The following is a 20,126-nucleotide window of genomic DNA, read 5'->3' as shown; positions in this document are numbered from 1 at the left end:
TATATGCTGAAGACACTTTGCATTTAGATAGTTCATTTCGTAGAATGAAAAGGTCGTCCTGCAACAAATTTGAATACAATGAACTCTGATCAACTGCTTTTGTCTGATGGAAAAAATCATGTGAATATGCCATTCACTCTGGTTGTCCAACAGTTGCCACTAGGAGAAAATGCCAAAGAGCTGTACTGTGCTATAGGACACCCATGTGGATTCAGATAGATAGTGGATGCTTTAAGCATGAGAAAAGTGGATCAAGAGTTCACAAGAACTTCTGGCAAAAATTCTAGCAAGTTTTGACAAAATTATGGTATCTGCTTTTGGTAGAAACTTTAAATGGTTGACTTCCTGCAGCATGAAGAGACCATAACAGTTAACTACTACTCTAACTTGATTAAAACAATTGTAAACCAATTAAAGAAAACAGATGTTGAAGGTTGAGTCATCAAATGCTCTTTTAGCAAGATTTGAATTTTATCTAAACTTGTCCCCAGGTATCACTTGTGAGTTTTGCAAGAGATGATGAACTGATTATGGCTGTTAATGAGCAGCAGGACGGTCATTTTCTAGGAAGGCCTAGAAATGCTGCAATGTTTGTAAAAGTGTTAATTGAGAACTTTAAAAAAGTTAATGGGACCAAGTTTTTTCTAGAACAGGTTTAGGACATTGCATAGTACCAAAAATGGGGAAAGCTTAGACTACTGCAGTCTGATTTTAGCTCTTTCAGTGAAAATTTCAGACCCCATATAAATAAAAAAAAATAAAAAAAAATTCTCACCCACAGTACTGGCTTTATTATGTAGTAGTTTTGTATACATAGTAATATACACAAGAACAATAAACAGAATCCTAATACATACACATTTGTCTTCAGTCCCAAACCCAAGCTGTATGGGATAAACACCTGCACAGAGTGTGGTGACACAGTTTTTTCTTTCCTGAGCAGTCTATGGACCAGTTATATTCAGGGATTTTATTAAACCCTGGAACTATCACCACTAGACTTAGATCAATGCCAAATGAGTCAATTCAAAAAATTAAGTGATTGTAAAGTTTAATTTGCTGGCTAGTATATAAAATTATTATTTAAAACAGGGGCACTTTCATTGGACACCAAGTGGGGGACACAATGATTAGATGAAGCTGGATTCATCATCGCTCAGCTAAATAAAGTATGAGATGAGGGCAGAGGAACCGCGCAATGTTTACCACCACTAAATGGTAAAGAATTAACAAATAAAAGCGTCTTTAAAAATTTCAATGAAAGTGCTCCTGTTTTTAATAATAATTTTATATACTAGCCAGCAAATTAATAAGCTTAATCACATTAAAGGACACAAACCCAATTTTTCCTTTTGTGATTCAGATAGAGCATGTAATTTTAAGCAACTTTCTAATTTACTCTTATTAATTTTTCTTTGTTCTCTTGCTATCTTTATTTGAAAAAGAAGGCATCTTAGCTAAGGAGACAGCCAATTTATGGTTTAGTACACTGGACAGCACTTGTTTATTGGTGGGTGAATTTATCCACCAATCAGCAAGAACAACCCAGGTTGTCCACCAAAAATGGGCCGGCATCTATACTTACATTTTTGCCTTTCAAATAAAGATACCAAGAGAATGAAGAAAATTTGACAACAGGAGTAAATTAGAAAGTTGCTTAAAATTGCATGCTCTATCTGAATCCCAAAAGAAAAAAATTGGGTTCAGTGTCCCTTTAAAGTTCTGAGTCCTTACAAAGACATCTATGGAAATCATCTACAAGAGTGCCAAAACTTCTGCACCTGCCACAATTATAGTTTTATCTATTTAATGTCTTATTTGATCAAGGTTACACAAACTTCTTCATACAATGGTACATAATTAATTTTGTATAATGCATCTACACAGTTTTATTTCATTTTTTAATTTAAAAAAATCATCATACATTGCAATATAAATGTTTTCGATTTCCTGTAAAATATGAACTAGGTTTTTAATTACTATAACTATTACTAATAAAACAAAGATCATGAAAAACAAACAAAAAAAAAAACGCACTTTATTGTCCTTTGATTTCTTCTTTTCCAAGTGACCATCTGTATTCTTTGTTTTATCATTTTTATCACTCTTTTCATTGCCAGATTTTTTTGGAACTGGGTTGACACCAAAAAATCTCCGGATATCCTATAAAAGAAAAATAGAAAATGTCAACTAAATGTTTTTAACCTAAAACATAACTTAAAAATATCTCTCCCTCTCTCTATACCTATATAATATGTCTCACACACAAATTTATATATATATATATATATATATATATATATATATATATATATATATATATATATATATATATATACACACATACATACATACACACACACACAAACACATATCCAACAAATACTGGACTCTCAGGGTTTGAATGAAAAAAAAGTCAGCTTTAATGGATGATGTTTTAGGGAACTTAAGTCCCTTTCCTCAGATCAAAAAACAGTGAACAAATGTGTTAACAAAAGCACATTATATACAACCCAGCACATACCTCCCACTAAAAGCCAAATTTGCGCCAAACAGTGTACTTGGAACGCATCTCTGCGTTCCATTCAATACCAGACCGGAAGTGCAGCGGTACTCAACTTCTGGTTTCGCCAGGTACATATTTAAACAAATAAATCCCCAATGTGTATATTATTTATATCAACCAAGTGAAACACACTCACAACGCATGTCAATTGTACCAAGAAAGACATCCACCTCACTAAAACATGAATTTCACAAAATCGTCAAACCGGAAGTTGTAATAACGTAACTTCTGGTTTCCACGTTTGCAACAAACATATTGGTCAGGATCTATTCCTGTCACAAGCATTAAACAAAAATGTGAGCTCCCCTATTGGGTAGATGGTGGATATACACAGTGATTGTGTGGCTACTTAGAGCATACAATGCTAGATAACAGAATTTATGCTTACCTGATAAATTACTTTCTCCAACGGTGTGTCCGGTCCACGGCGTCATCCTTACTTGTGGGATATTCTCTTCCCCAACAGGAAATGGCAAAGAGCCCAGCAAAGCTGGTCACATGATCCCTCCTAGGCTCTGCCTACCCCAGTCATTCGACCGACGTAAAGGAGGAATATGCATAGGAGAAATCATATGATACCGTGGTGACTGTAGTTAGAGAAAATAATTCATCAGACCTGATTAAAAAAACCAGGGCGGGCCGTGGACCGGACACACTGTTGGAGAAAGTAATTTATCAGGTAAGCATAAATTCTGTTTTCTCCAACATAGGTGTGTCCGGTCCACGGCGTCATCCTTACTTGTGGGAACCAATACCAAAGCTTTAGGACACGGATGATGGGAGGGAGCAAATCAGGTCACCTAGATGGAAGGCACCACGGCTTGCAAAACCTTTCTCCCAAAAATAGCCTCAGAAGAAGCAAAAGTATCAAATTTGTAAAATTTGGCAAAAGTGTGCAGTGAAGACCAAGTCGCTGCCTTACATATCTGATCAACAGAAGACTCGTTCTTGAAGGCCCATGTGGAAGCCACAGCCCTAGTGGAGTGAGCTGTGATTCTTTCAGGAGGCTGCCGTCCGGCAGTCTCATAAGCCAATCGGATGATGCTTTTAAGCCAAAAAGAGAGAGAGGTAGAAGTTGCTTTTTGACCTCTCCTTTTACCAGAATAAACAACAAACAAAGAAGATGTTTGTCTGAAATCCTTTGTAGCCTCTAAATAGAATTTTAGAGCACGAACCAAATTGTGTAACAAACGTTCCTTCTTTGAAACTGGATTAGGACACAAAGAAGGCACAACTATCTCCTGGTTAATGTTTTTGTTAGAAACAACTTTCGGAAGAAAACCAGGGTTAGTACGCAAAACCACCTTATCTGCATGGAACACCAGATAAGGAGGAGAACACTGCAGAGCAGATAACTCTGAAACTCTTCTAGCAGAAGAAATTGCAACCAAAAACAAAACTTTCCAAGATAGTAACTTAATATCTACGGAATGTAAGGGTTCAAACGGAACCCCTTGAAGAACTGAAAGAACTAAATTGAGACTCCAAGGAGGAGTCAAAGGTTTGTAAACAGGCTTGATTCTAACCAGAGCCTGAACAAAAGCTTGAACATCTGGCACAGCCGCCAGTTTTTTGTGAAGTAAAACAGATAAAGCAGAAATCTTGCAGATAATCCTTTCTCCAAACCCTCCTGTAGAAAGGATAGAATCTTAGGAATTTTTATCTTGTTCCATGGGAATCCTTTAGATTCACACCAACAAATATATTTTTTCCATATTTTATGGTAAATTTTCCTAGTTACAGGCTTTCTAGCCTGAATCAGAGTATCAATGACAGAATCTGAAAACCCACGCTTTGATAAAATCAAGCGTTCAATCTCCAAGCAGTCAGTTGGAGTGAAGCCAGATTCGGATGTTCGAATGGACCTTGAACAAGAAGGTCCTGTCTCAAAGGTAGCTTCCATGGTGGAGCCGATTACATATTCACCAGGTCTGCATACCAAGTTCTGCGTGGCCACGCAGGAGCTATCAAGATCACCGAAGCCCTCTCCTGATTGATCCTGGCTACCAGCCTGGGAATGAGAGGGAACGGTGGGAATACATAAGCTAGGTTGAAGGTCCAAGGCGCTATCAGTGCATCTACTAGAGTCGCCCTGGGATCCCTGGATCTGGACCCGTAGCAAGGAACCTTGAAGTTCTGACGAGACGCCATCAGGTCCATGTCTGGAATGCCCCATAATTGAGTTATTTGGGCAAAGATTTCCAGATGGAGTTCCCACTCCCCCGGATGGAAAGTCTGACGACTCAGAAAATCCGCTTCCCAATTTTCCACTCCTGGGATGTGGATTGCAGACAAGTGGCAGGAGTGATTCTCCGCCCATTGAATTATTTTGGTCACTTCCTCCATCGCCAGGGAACTCCTTGTTCCCCCCTGATGGTTGATATATGCAACAGTCGTCATGTTGTCTGATTGAAACCTTATGAATTTGGCCTTTGCTAGTTGAGGCCAAGCTTTGAGAGCATTGAATATCGCTCGCAGTTCCAGAATATTTATCGGGAGAAGAGATTCTTCCCGAGACCATAGACCCTGAGCTTTCAGGGGTTCCCAGACCGCGCCCCAGCCCACCAGACCGGCGTCGGTCGTGACAATGACCCACTCTGGTCTGCGGAAGCTCATACCCTGTGACAGGTTGTCCAGGTTCAGCCACCAACGGAGTGAATCTCTGGTTCTTTGATCTACTTGGATCGTCGGGGACAAGTCTGTATAATCCCCATTCCACTGTCTGAGCATGCACAGTTGTAATGGTCTTAGATGAATTCGTGCAAAAGGAACTATGTCCATTGCCGCAACCATCAAACCTATTACTTCCATGCACTGCGCTATGGAAGGAAGAAGAACAGAATGAAGTACTTGACAAGAGCTTAGAAGTTTTGATTTTCTGGCCTCTGTCAGAAAAATCTTCATTTCTAAGGAGTCTATTATTGTTCCCAAGAAGGGAACTCTTGTTGACGGGGACAGGGAACTTTTTTCTATGTTCACTTTCCACCCGTGAGATCTGAGAAAGCCTAGGACAATGTCCGTATGAGCCTTTGCTTTTGACAGAGACGACGCTTGAATCAGTATGTCGTCCAAGTAAGGTACTACTGCAATGCCCCTTGGTCTTAGCACCGCTAGAAGGGACCCTAGTACCTTTGTGAAAATCCTTGGAGCAGTGGCTAATCCGAATGGAAGTGCCACAAACTGGTAATGCTTGTCCAGAAAGGCGAACCTTAGGAACCGATGATGTTCCTTGTGGATAGGAATATGTAGATACGCATCCTTTAAATCCACCGTGGTCATGAATTGACCTTCCTGGATGGTAGGAAGAATTGTTCGAAGGGTTTCCATCTTGAACGATGGAACCCTGAGAAATTTGTTTAGAATCTTGAGATCTAAAATTGGTCTGAATGTTCCTTCTTTTTTGGGAACTATGAACAGATTGGAGTAAAACCCCATCCCTTGTTCTCCTAATGGAACAGGATGAATCACTCCCATTCTTAACAGGTCTTCTACACAATGTAAGAATGCCTGTCTTTTTATTTGGTTTGAAGACAATTGAGACCTGTGGAACCTCCCCCTTGGGGGTAGTTCCTTGAATTCCAGGAGATAACCTTGAGAAACTATTTCTAGCGCCCAAGGATCCTGAACATCTCTTGCCCAAGCCTGAGCAAAGAGAGAGAGAGAGTCTGCCCCCCACCAGATCCGGTCCCGGATCGGGGGCCAACACTTCATGCTGTTTTAGTAGCAGTGGCAGGTTTCTTGGCCTGCTTACCCTTGTTCCAGCCTTGCATCGGTCTCCAGGCTGGTTTGGTTTGAGAACTATTACCCTCTTGCTTAGAGGGTGTAGAATTTGAGGCTGGTCCGTTTCTGCGAAAGGGACGAAAATTTGGCTTATTTTTAGCCTTAAAAGACCTATCCTGAGGAAGGGCGTGGCCCTTTCCCCCAGTGATGTCTGAAATAATCTGTTTCAAGTCAGGGCCAAACAGCGTTTTACCTTTGAAAGGGATGTTAAGCAATTTGTTTCAAAATTCACCAAAATTTCACCACAGTGTCTTAAAGCCTTAAAAGTATTGCACACCAAATTTGAAAGCTTTAACTCTTAAAATAACGGAACCGGAGCCGTTTTTACATTTAACCCCTATACAGTCCCTGGTATCTGCTTTGCTGAGACCCAACCAAGCCCAGAGGGGAATACGATACCAAATGACGCCTTCAATAAGCTTTTTCAGTGGTTCTTAGCTCCTCACACATGCATCTGCATGCCTTGCTTTCCAAAAACAACTGCGCATTAGTGGCGCGAAAATGAGGCTCTGCCTATGACTAGAAAAGGCCCCCAGTGAAAAAGGTGTCCAATACAGTGCCTGCCGTTGTTTTAATACATCCCCAAGATTAAAAGAACTATTTATAGTTATAATCCACTAAATATACTAATAAAGTAATCGTTTTAGCCCAGAAAAATGTCTACCAGTCTTTAAAGCCCTTGTGAAGCCCTTTATTCTTATACTAAACTAAGAAAATGGCTTACCGGTTCCCATAGGGAAAATGACAGCTTCCAGCATTACCAAGTCTTGTTAGAAATGTGTCATACCTCAAGCAGCAAAAGTCTGCCCACTGTTTCCCCCAACTGAAGTTAATTCATCTCAACAGTCCTGTGTGGAAACAGCCATCGATTTTAGTAACGGTTGCTAAAATCATTTTCCTCTTACAAACAGAAATCTTCATCTCTTTTCTGTTTCAGAGTAAATAGTACATACCAGCACTATTTTAAAATAAACTCTTGATTGAAGAATAAAACTACATTTAAACACCAAAAAACTCTTAGCCATCTCCGTGGAGATGTTGCCTGTGCAACGGCAAAGAGAATGACTGGGGTAGGCGGAGCCTAGGAGGGATCATGTGACCAGCTTTGCTGGGCTCTTTGCCATTTCCTGTTGGGGAAGAGAATATCCCACAAGTAAGGATGACGCCGTGGACCGGACACACCTATGTTGGAGAAATAGGTTTTATATACAATTTATAACATTGTCATTCTATACTCACATAATCATATTCAAACATAACCAACTCTATTAAAGTGCAGCATCATTCCTTTACACCCATACATATATCTCCTGGATTAAAAAATCCGGTTCTACCTGGTATACAGACCAGGTTAATTGGCGCTAGAGTATTACACCTATACCTAAATCTACCAGTGAACAAATAAATGAAAACAAACATAGAAAAATATAAACAAGCAGACAGCACTGTATCTCCTCTTATGGACCGTTCATCTTTGTTTGCATTCTGCTATCCATTTATTAATGGCACATCATTAGCTCAAATATTGCCCATCCGTGGATGGGCATAATCAGATGTGTATATACAGATCCTTCCTGTGTATACCTCCCAGACTTCAGGTCATATGTTTTTTCTCTGTATTACTGGGTGACTTCATCTAGCAGGTAACAGAGGTACCCCATCCGCGGATCCCCTCCACTGGGTCAGGGTTCCCATGCGATTCCCCAAGTATGCGGGTAGCACCCCAAGGTGCCACCAGCCCACTAGGGTCACATCCTACCATGCTACATATCTGCACCCTATGTTCGTATCAGATTAACCCTTTGAAGTCTGGTACCAAATTCAATCCACCTGGGACAATGGTTCCCAGTCTGTAAATCCACAGGGCCTCTCTATACTGTAGGGTTTTGTCCCGATCTCCACCTCGGTCCGGTTTCAGCACATGGTCTATCAGAGTATATCCGATTTATGCCACCGAGTGTCTCTGTTCTGCACAGTGTCGTGCCACAGGTTGATCCGACGAGCCCTTTATCAGTGCCAGTCTATGGTTGGCCATGCGTTCTCTCAGGGTACCCTTTGTCTTACCCATATAGAACTTTGAGCATGGACACATAAGCAAGTAGACCACATGTGTGGTGGCACAGGTGATTGAATGTCTAATAGTATACACTTTGTGTGAGGATGATGGATTTTCTCTTTGTTGAGATAAGTCCATTACGTGTTGTGCATCCCACACATCGGTAGCTTCCATTGATGTCGACCTTCTGTTTACTCTGATAGCACTGTTTGGGATCCGTACATATCAACAGGTCGAGAAGATTGGTGCTCCTTTTGAAACTCACCATGGGGGTAAGTTCTTTGGTGAATCGAAGCTTGGAGTCCGATGACATGATTGGCCAATGTCTTCTTAAAATCCTGCCAGTATTGATAGTACCTGGGGTGTATGTAGTCACCATAATCATCTTGTTGTGATCTTGATTCCTCTTCTCTTTATTGATCAACTCATTCTGGATGTATTGTTGTACCATATCAAGGATTGGTCCCACATTACTCCGTTTGTATCCTCTCTGGAGAAACTTGCTCCTAGTCTCTTCCAATTGGGAGACCACCCGGGTATGGTGTGTGTTATTACGGATGGGGATTAGGGATGCACCGAAATGAAAATTCTGGATCGAAACCGATACCGAAAATTCAGGATGATCCTGGCCGAAAACCGAAACGAAACCAAAATTGTTTTTTTCTTTTTTTAACTACAGTGTGTGTGTGTGTGTGTGTGTGTGTAGCTGAGAGAGCTTGTAGGCGGGAAAGCTCCAACAAATGGACATGGTCACTTGTACAGTAGGGCGTGATCTGCAGTGAAACTGGAGCTCTATAAGGGAGAGCGTGGTTATAGCCAGACAACAATACGAGGTGGACGTGTGTTTTGTTTTTGGGTGTAGTTATCCGTGCGATGAGCGTGGCTGCACCTGATCGTCTCTCATCGTATCTCCGCCTAGTTCCTGGTTCGGGTCTCGCACTGACCCGTCAGATTATATGTCCGGAGCCCCAAATGGAGTCTGCCTGTCACCTATCACCAGGACCACTGGACTTAGCTACATCCTTACGTGCAAGGTGGTTATAGAAACTTTTTTGTATACACTGTCTGGTGGGTGCTAATTTGTACCAACTGTGTGTGAGCTTGGGGCTTATGCTTATAAAGTGTGCACACATATTTGCCTCAGGTGAATAGAATGTCTACGCACAAAACGCTGATGTATGAGCACTGTATATAAGGCTTAAAGATATTCACTGTGTTTGCTTAGGGCTGTGTCTGATAATATCAAGTGTTTATAAACATGTTACTTATCATCCTTTGATATTTGTATTCACTATTCAGAACTTTGGTTTCCTTCTCTGCTGGTTTCAAATATCATCATGTAATGGTACTTATGTGTGTGCTCTGTGTACCATGCCAGTGCTGTGCTGCTCACCTTATGCTAAGGATAGACATGTAACTCAATAGAACAGGGGAGGGCTGTACATTTTTAGCCTTTTTGGTCCTCTTTGGGCCGAAATTGGAATTGCACATTTTCGGCAGCCCAAATTTTGGTGCATCGCTAGTATTATTCTTTATTTAGTTCTGTGTAACAGAATCAGATTTAACTGTTTTTGTTTTGTTACCAATTGTCAAAATAAAGTATAGTCCTAGAAAACTATTATTATATGCAAAACAGTAAGTCAAGTAATGAACTCAAACAGCAGCTCTAGGCTGGCATCAAATTTAAAATATGCTACACATTAATTTTGCCGAAAATAAAAAGGCAAAAAAACGAAAACCGAAATAACAAAAAATGCTATTTTCGGCCGAAACTTTCTGCGGCCGAAATTTCGGTGCATCCCTAATGGGGATGGTTGTGACCATCTGTGACTTAAAACCTTGGAATAATGTGGGTGGGTGGCAACTATCTGCCCTGAGTATCGAATTGCTATCTGTCGATTTCTTGTATATAGAGAGTGGTCCCTAGCTTAGGGCCATCCTTGAAGATCTCCTAATCCAAAAAAAACTAACACTTTCACTGTCGGATGTAATTTTGAATCGTACTGTAGTGTCAGTGTTATTGAGGGTGTTGAACCATGTGTGTAGGGAGTCCGAGCCCCCCCGCCAGATCAGGAAGAGGTTGTCTATATATCTTCAGTATAAGATGAGAGACGACACCTCCCCGAGCCAAACAAACTCATTTTCAAATTCTGACAAAGATATTGGCATATGCAGGGGCCATGTTTGACCCATTGCCGTGCCAGGGGACTTTGTATAAAAGTCATCTTCAAATCGAAAATGGTTTTCCTTGAGACAAAAGTCTATCAGGGTCAAAACAAATTCCACTGGAGGGCCCTTATACTGAATGCCCCCTAGTATGTGCTTCTTGACCGCCAACAGTCCCACATAATGGGGAATGATGGTATAGAGACTGTTGACTGTTACCAACAAGTCTCCCCATTCAATTTGAACATCCTTCAACAGTCTGATGAGCTGGTTACTAAACAACAGAAATGAACAAAATCTGTCTCACAATAGGCTGTAATAAAAAAAAAATATATCAATATATTGTGCCACTGGTTGTGTTATAGATTTTACAGATGGGACGCCCCGGTGGTTTTTGAAGACTTTTATGCACTTTGTGAATGGTGTATAGAACCAGTATTCTAGGATGTTGTGTAATACAAAAGTTGCGGATCTGTTCAGGTATGAAGCCCTGTTCAAGTCCAAAGTCCAACAAAGAATCCAATTTCTTCTTGAAAATGCCTGTTGGGTCCCCTACCAATTTCTTGTAGGTTACACTGTCAATTTTTTGTTGCAGTATGTCCTCTCTAATTTTTTTTTGTTTTAATTTTTATTTATTCATTCAAAGGCCATACAACAACTCATAACACCATGAATACAGAAACAAACTATACAGGTTGTTTACCTAGTCACTTTATGTGACCACATTGTATGCAAGAGAAATGATAAACTCAAAGAGTAAGAGAAGTTAACATCAACGTAAGATAACAAGTTGTTATTAAGCTTTGTCCCTGCATGACCTTTTTTTTTTCCCGCCTTCCTTCCTTCTACCTCTCTACCTGAATCTACTCACTCCACCTACCCCGGGGTGTCACTGTTTTGTACTTTGATCTATCTAAGTCCCTCTCCTCGAGTGCGTAGTGTAACTCTCAAAGTCCAATTGCCACTCTCCTCGCAACTGTGCCTCTAAAAGATAGTTCGTATTGCGAATTGGATAAAGTATTTGTACTTGTTGTGTCTGGTAAAATGTATGTAGATAGATCTCCCACTTGGCCATAAATCGTTTTGTACGTCCTTGGGTGTCTCCCAGTGTGTCTGCCTGTTCATAAAGCAATTGCTGGTGGATTTCTCTTTTTAGCTGCTTTAGTGTTGGGGCTTTCTGAGCTAGCCAATTCTTAAGAATGACTTTCCTTGCCTGTAAGATTACATTGTGTACAAAAATTGTGTTCGTCTTATTTGTGTTTTGGCAGTCTAAGAAGATAAGTATCTGTGGAGTGAGTCTCTCCAATGGGATTCCCATAGATCTCAGTGTCCTCTCTAATTTATGTAATCCATCAGGACTATTGCCCCGCCCTTATCCATGGGCCTAATTACCAAAGTAGGATCAGTCTGCAACGGTTTAATGGCTATGCGTTCCTCACTAGATAAGTTGTTTTTCCACTTTATGTCATGTATTTCCTGTTCCAAATCTTGTGTCACGAGTCTTGTGAAAGTCTTTATGCTAGGGCTACAATTTGCTGGCTCGAATGTACTGGGCTTCTTTAAACTATTATTAGGTATTTGATGTGTTTTATTACCCTGAGGTCTAGTGGCATGTTCCTGAAAGAATTCTTTAATCTTTAAGTTTCTATGAAACCTATGTATGTCCAACATCAAATCTAACTCAGAGATAGAGTCACTAGGGACAAACGAAAGACCTTTATTAAGAAGTTTGGTTTCTGATGGTGTAAGTACATGTGAGCTCAGTAATATAAAAAATATACCAAACATCACAATCAAAGAAAATGTGAATATAAATGTGATGATTCTAAAAAGAACCCAAAACATAAGTTCATATAAGGATATGTGTTTTTCTTGTGCAGGTTTCTGTATCTCTTGTGTCTTTTCTGTCCTTGAAGATTTCTCAAAGAAAGGGAGAGAGAAATAGCAACATAGTGTAATTCTGTGATGGTTATCAACAATGTATCAGGTTTGTGGCCAAATGCCTACTCACATGTACTTGAGCTTACGACCAAGCTCAGGGGAATGCGCACACCCACTTTATACTGGTGGGTAAACAGTACTCTCACGATGAATAAGATATAAAAATATTTATTTAAAATATATAATAAAAACGTCACAAATGCGATACACAACAACTTATACAGAGGTTAATAGAGCCTTATATCTTGATATTGCTCACAAAAGTCAACTCCTACTGCAGGATGTCAGCGGATTCAGGCAGCAGAAATTTAACCGCTGCACTGATCCCCCTAAACCCAAATGGGACCGCAAGTGTATAGACGCCCAGGAGAGTAGAGAAATCCAACAATCGTTTCGCTGAAAAAGCTGCAAAGCGAAACGATCGTTGGATTTCTCTACTCTCCTGGGCGTCTATACACTTGCGGTCACACTTGTAGGAGGAGCCACTCCCATTTGGGTTTAGGGGGATCAGTGCAGCGGTTAAATTTCTGCTGCCTGAATCCGCTGACATCCTGCAGTAGGAGGTGACTTTTGTGAGCAATATCAAGATATAAGGCTCTATTAACCTCTGTATAAGTTGTTGTGTATCGCATTTGTGACGTTTTTATTATATATTTTAAATAAATATTTTTATATCTTATACATCGTGAGAGTACTGTTTACCCACCAGTATAAAGTGGGTGTGCGCATTCCCCTGAGCTTGGTCGTAAGCTCAAGTACATGTGAGTAGGCATTTGGCCACAAACCTGATACATTGTTGATAACCATCACAGAATTACACTATGTTGCTATTTCTCTCTCCCTTCCTTTGAGAAATCTTCAAGGACAGAAAAGACACAAGAGATACAGAAGCCTGCACAAGAAAAACACATATCCTTATATGAACTTATGTTTTGGGTTCTTTTTAGAATCATCACATTTATATTCCCATGTGAGCTCAGATTGATCACTATATCTTCTAATGGCCCCTGCATGGGGGTCTGTGGCGTGAATTGTAGCCCTAGCATAAAGACTTTCACAAGACTTGTGACAAGATTTGGAACAGGAAATACATTACATAAAGTGGAAAAAAACGTATCTAGTGAGGAACGCACAGCCATTAAATTGTTGCAGTCTTATCCTACTTTGGTAATTAGGCCTGCGGATAAGGGCGGGGGTAAAAGTCCTGATGGATTACATAAATTAGAGAGGACATACTGCAACAACTAATGGACAGTGTAACCTACAAGAAATTGGTAGGGGACCCGACAGGCATTTTCAAAAAGAAATTGGATTCTTTATTGAACTTTGGACTTGAACAGGGCTTCATACCTGAACAGATCCGCAACTTTTGTATTACACAACATCCTAAACATCCTAGAATACCGGTTCTATACACCATTCCCAAAGTGCATAAAAGCCTTCAGAAACCACTGGAACGTCCCATCGTCTCTGCGGTTCAATCTACAACACAACCAGTGGCACAATATATCAATTTTTTTATTACAGCCTATTGTGAGACAGATTCGTTCATTTCTATTGGATAGTAACCAGCTGATCAGACTGTTGAAGGATGTTCAAATTGAAGGGGGAGACTTGCTGGTAACACTTGACATTAACAGTCTCTATACCATTATTCCCCATGATGTGGGACTGTTGGCGGTCAAGAAGCACATACTAGGGGACATTCAGTAAAAGGGCCATCCAGTGGAATTTGTTTTGACCAAGATAGACTTTTCTCAAGCAAAACTATTTTCAATTCGAAATTGACTTTTATATATATAGTCCACTGGCATGGCAATGGGGTCGAACGTGGCCCCTGCATATGCCAATATCTTTATGTCAGAATTCGAAAACAAGTTTGTTTGGCTCTGGAAGGTGTAATCTATTATCTTCTACCGAAGATATATAGATGACATCTTCCTGATCTGGCGGGCTCGGACTCCCGACACACATGGTTCAACACCCTCAATAACACTGACACTACAGTACAATTCAAAATGACATCCGTAAGTGAAAGTGTTAGTTTTTTGGGATTTGGAGATCTTCAAGGATGACCCTAAGCTAGGGACCACTCTATATACAAGAAATCGACAGATTGCAATTCGATACTCAGGACAGATAGTTGCCACCCACCCATATTGTTCCAAGGTATTAAGTCACGTAATAACACACACCATACCCGGGGGGTCTCCCAATTGGAAGAGACTAGGAGCAAGTTTCTCCAGAGAAGATAAAAACAGAGTAATGTGGGACCAATCCTTGATATGGTACAATACATCCAGGATAAGTTGATCAATAAAGAGAAGAGGAATCAAGATCATAAGATGATTATGGTGACTACCTACATCCCAGGTACTATCAATACTGAAGGATTTTAAGAAGACATTGGCCCATCATGTCATCGGACTCCAAGCTTCGATTCACCAAAGAACTTACCCCATGGTGGGTTTCAAAAGGAGCACCAATCTTCGCGACCTGTTGGTACGTACAGATCCCAAACAGTGCTATCAGAGTAATCAGAAGGTCAACATCAAGGGAAGCTACCGATGTGTGGGATGCACAACATGTAATGGACTTATCTCAACAAAGAAATTCCATCATCCTCACACAAAGTGTATACTATTAGACATTCAAATCACCTGTACCACTACACATGTTGTCTACTTGCTTATGTGTCCATGCTCGAAGTTCTATGTGGGTAAGACAAAGGGTACCCTGAGAGAACGCATGGCCAACCATAGCCTGGCTATACGCCAGGCACTGATAAAGGGCTCGTCAGATCAACCTGTGGAACGACACTGTGCAGAACAGAGACACTCGGTGGCATCAATCAGATATATACCATGTGCTGAAACCAGACCGAGGTGGAGATCGGGATAAAACCCTACTGTATAGAGAGGCCCAGTGGATCTACAGACTGGGAACCACTGCCCCAGGTGCATTGAATTCTGTATCAGATTTCAAGGGTTTAATCTGATACGAACATAGGGTGCAGATATATAGCATGGTAGGATGTGATCCTAGTGGGCTGGTGGCACCTTGGGGTGCTACCCACATACTTGGGGAATCACATGGGAACCCTGATCCAGTGGAGGGGATCTACGGATGGGGTACCTATGTTACCTGCTAGATGAAGTCACCCAGTAAAACAGAGAAAAACCATATGACCTGAAGTCTGGGAGGTATACACGGGAAGGATCTGTATATACACATATCTGATTATGCCCATCTATTTATGCCCATCCACGGATAGGCAATATTTGAGCTAATGATGTGCCACTAATAAATGGATAGCAGAATACGAACAAAGATGAACGGTCCATAAGAGGAGATACAGTGCTGTAGGGCTGCAACTAACCATTATTTTCATAATCGATTAATCGGCCGATTATTTTTTCGAATAATCGACTAATCGGATAAAAAAAAAGAATCAATTGTTTCCTATATTTTAAATAAAAACCACAAACTGAGTGTTACAAATATAAACTTCAGACTAAAACTTTACATTAACACAACTGTTTGTCCAATTTTTAAGCAGCAGAGAACAGTTTTATAATTAAACAAAACAAAAACCTGTTTGAAAAGAGGTAGAACTAGAAAGAGACTATCACTGTTAATAACATTCTGTTATTCACTCTTTGAAATGCAAAAATCTTAACATGTCCACATGCTTCTGGCTAAGGTTGGTTCTCTGTTTGCAGCTATATTTCCTGCAGCAGAGAAAAGGTACTAAGATGGTGTTGAGGTGCTTGAGATGTATAAGTAGGGTTTTGCCAATTTCACCAAAGTGGAATATTTATCTTTGTTAGCTCTTCACCAATGCAAAGGGGTTTTCACCTTGGCAAGGGGCCTCTCAATAAAGTAACCCTTGACTTCATTCTTACATAAAAAATATCTTGAATATTTATATGCAATGGTAAATAACCAGCTATAAGGTTAGGGGAAATATCTAGTCCGCTCTAAAAATAACAGCTATATACATATAGGTTGAATCTGGTACATATTATCACAATATATTAAAAATATAAAAAAAAACAATAAAAAACTAATCAAACGCGCTATGGACTGTATATCAATAACAGGACAAAGCCTTACACATTTATTTTTACAGTACATATAATCAGCAATAACAAGCAATATGCTAATAATTGTGCAAACAGATAATAGTGCACATCAATTTAAATAACTCGCATCAGTCTAGGGGCTAGGTGTAAATAGCAAGCTCAGCACTATATTATGCAAAGCATAGTTCCAAATCACCAGATTTAATATAAACAATCCAAATGATGACTATTATATCTGGGTTGCACATAAGCCTGGGGTAGTTGTAAACATATACTGTCCTGAAAAAGTGAAAAGTAGACGTCTGTAGATGTCCTTTAGGCTAAGGACATAACCATAGAACACAATACCACATGAAGGAGTTCATTGGAGTGAAGCAGCTGGTGTTGTGCACAGACCAACTAATCGATTATGAGATTATGAGATTCGTTGACAACTATTTTCATAATCGATTAGCTCTACAGTGCTGTCTGCTTGTTAATGTTTTTCTATGTTTATTTTCATATATTTGTTCACTTGTAAATTTGGGTATAGGTTTAACACCCTAGCGCCAATTAATCTGGTCTGTATACCAGGTAGAAAAAATGGGGTTTATTTAGCAGCGCTAAAAAAAGCTAGGAAATGATGATACCAATCTAATTTATGTTTTATACAATCTATTTTATTTAAAAATTCTTATAACACATAAAAACAACAGCAAATACTTTTCCTAATTAATAAAGGGACGTCTCCCTTATACAACACTTATAAAAACAGACTAGAACTATATAATCCTAGAATTTCAGGTATAAAGGAATTAATTCTATAGATAACATATGGCAAGCAACAAATTTCTAAGATAAATGGTGAATTAAATATTTAAAAGGCACAAATGTATCAATCCTAATAGCTTTACAGTTCTTCAGTAACAAATTCAGTTATAAAGTTACACAGTTACTTTCCTTGGACATATAATTGGCTCAGGTGTGCTGGATAGTTAAAAAGGCAAAAAACAGCCAATATTCTGATTTAGGTGCCAAAGCAATCGTGGTTAATGGAAATGGTTAATTTAACAGATGAATACCTTGATGTCTTTAAAGTTCAGTTTGCGTGTTTTAAAAAACGTAGTGCAAATTAGTGTAGAGGTACCTTAATCTGTCCTGGTTGCAACCGCTGATTATCTTCACTGTGAGGGATTCACAGACTGTTTGTTCCTGGTGCTTCTGATAAGTCACCTGACCTTCTCTTTGATTCAGAGGTCAGGGGTGATGATCCGTTCTGGTGATGTAGTTATTCTTTTTTTTTGTTTTCCTTTCTTCTTATAGCCCAAATATTGTTTTCATCTGGGTTCCCTCAGACTTCTTAAGGTTTGAAGAAATCTTTGGTCAGTGTTTAGCAGTAACACCGTATTCCCTGAAGTTACCAAAGGTAGATTTTAACTTGCAGGGTCAGGAGAAAAGTTTAAAGTTGCAGGGTCACACAGCTTTGTGACAGTAGTAAATGAAGTTTAGTAGAGTGTAGCAGGTCCCATTCAACGCGTTTCACCCTTCTGGGCTGTATACCAGGTAGAGCCAGATTTTTTTAATTCAGGAGATATATGTATAGGTGTAAAGGAATGATGCTGAGCTTTAATAGAGTTGGTTATGTTTGAATATGGCTATGTGAGTATAGAGTGACAATGTTATAAATTAGACACTGTATATAAAACCTATATCTAGCATTGTATGCTCTAAGTAGCCACACAATCACTGTGTATATGCACCATCTACCCAATAGGGGGAGCTCACATTTATGTTTAATGCTTGTGACAGGAATAGATCCTGACCAATATGTTTGTTGCACAAGGGGAAACCGGAAGTGACGTTATTACAACTTCCGGTTTGACGATTTTGTGAATTTCAAGTTTTAAATGAGGTGGATGTCTTTCTTGGTACAATTGACAATCGTGAGTATGTTTCACTTGGTTGATATAAATAATATACACATTGGGGATTTATTTATTTAAAATATGAACCTGGTGAAACCGGAAATGGAGAACCGCTGCACTTCCGGTCTGGGATTGAATTGAACGCAGAGATGCGTTCCAAGTACACTGTTTGGCGCAAATTTGGTTTGGAGTGGGAGGTATGTGTTTGCTGGGTTGTATATAATGTGCTTTTGTTAACAAATTTGTTCACTGTTTTTTGATCTGAGGAAAGGGACTTAAGTTCCCTGAAACATCATCCATTAAAGCCGACTTTTTTTTCATTCAAACCCTGAGAGTCCAGTATTTGTTGGAACTATTCTATTGGCTACATTTGCACCCAGGTAGCTGCAACTGGAGGGAGGATTCGTTCTAGCTGGAATTTATATAAATATATATATATATATATATATATATATATATATATATATATATATATATAGTCCTCTTTTTTTTTTTTTGATACCTCTGATATGATACAAATAAATCTTGAAATCTAGAAAATAAGGTAAAAGTACAAACATACACAATCAAGAGAAGCATTGGGGAACAGAGATATAAGTTAAACCTTCAGATGACATTTTAAAGAAAGAAAAATAAGTAGGAAGCACACACACTGTATTTAGTGTTTTACAGAGGCACAACACAACACCGAACATGTCAAGAGTGATACTGCTCCATATATTCCAATTCTGACCATTAGAATTATTAAAAAAGAATAATAACCACAACCATGTTTGCACTATATTTGGATGACATACATTCCACAAGAGGGATTTGTGATTGAATATTACTATCTTCATGCTTATGCATATTATCCAGCATTATGAACTTTAGAGCCCACAGCACTACATTAAGTGTAATGTATATCTTACTTCGCCCATAGCCTCGGCCGCAGGCCACCCGGCGAGTATGTGTAATGGTAGGTTGTGGGTAAATGCAATGATGTCCCATGGTATGCTTCTATTGTTTAAGATGTCCCATCAGGGGCCCTCCCCAAACCCCGAAGGAAAACAGACCAACAGTTAAGGTAATATTATGGCATCAACCATGTCTGCAGAACTATTGTCAATAAAATGATGTCAAAAATAGTTGTTTTATCAATATAATATCTTGCTACCCTCCTGTGGAGCCCTATAGTGTGCCACAACCGTTAATTATAATATATTGTAAATACATAACTGTTTTTAAACGAGAAATTAAAAATATACAACTATTCAACTGGCCTAAATAGTGGCATAATACAGGCTAAAGTTCTGATTTATTTTTAGCCCTAAGGCTTTGTTTACCCGTTGGGGAGAACTTCGACAGTATCACATGAGGCTCTGAATAGGACATTAAAAAAAAAAGTCTCTGGCAGAAAAAGAAAAAGTCTCATGTATGGTTAGTTGATCATACGCCATTTGCCGACATCCTTGCACAGCTTGAAGGGCCTCTGTCAAGTAATTGCATGGATCGTAGGTTCCAGACATAGCTACCAGTGTGGGAAGTAATTGTAATGCAGCAGCGGCCTCCCGGGGGCCACCCCAGAAACCCCCTTCAACCGCAGCCATTAAGTTATGTCTTTTCATCCACTGGAGCCCGCTTAACCT

The 20,126-nt window shown here is 39.6% G+C and overlaps 1 protein-coding gene across 2 annotated transcripts in view; it reads right to left on the bottom strand.

Annotated features, from left to right (window-relative positions):
* Positions 1-20,126, bottom strand: part of RFC1 (replication factor C subunit 1) — a 430,548-nt gene that overhangs the window by 387,395 nt on the left and 23,027 nt on the right. For both annotated transcript variants that reach the window (XM_053704049.1, XM_053704048.1), the window contains exon 2: positions 2,038-2,163. In XM_053704049.1, the coding sequence (XP_053560024.1) occupies positions 2,038-2,163 (126 nt within the window). The remainder of the gene's footprint in view (positions 1-2,037; positions 2,164-20,126) is intronic.

Source organism: Bombina bombina, chromosome 2 (genome assembly GCF_027579735.1).
Source record: "Bombina bombina isolate aBomBom1 chromosome 2, aBomBom1.pri, whole genome shotgun sequence".
Lineage (NCBI taxonomy): Eukaryota > Metazoa > Chordata > Amphibia > Anura > Bombinatoridae > Bombina > Bombina bombina.
This window is presented reverse-complemented; position numbering and strand designations above follow the sequence as displayed.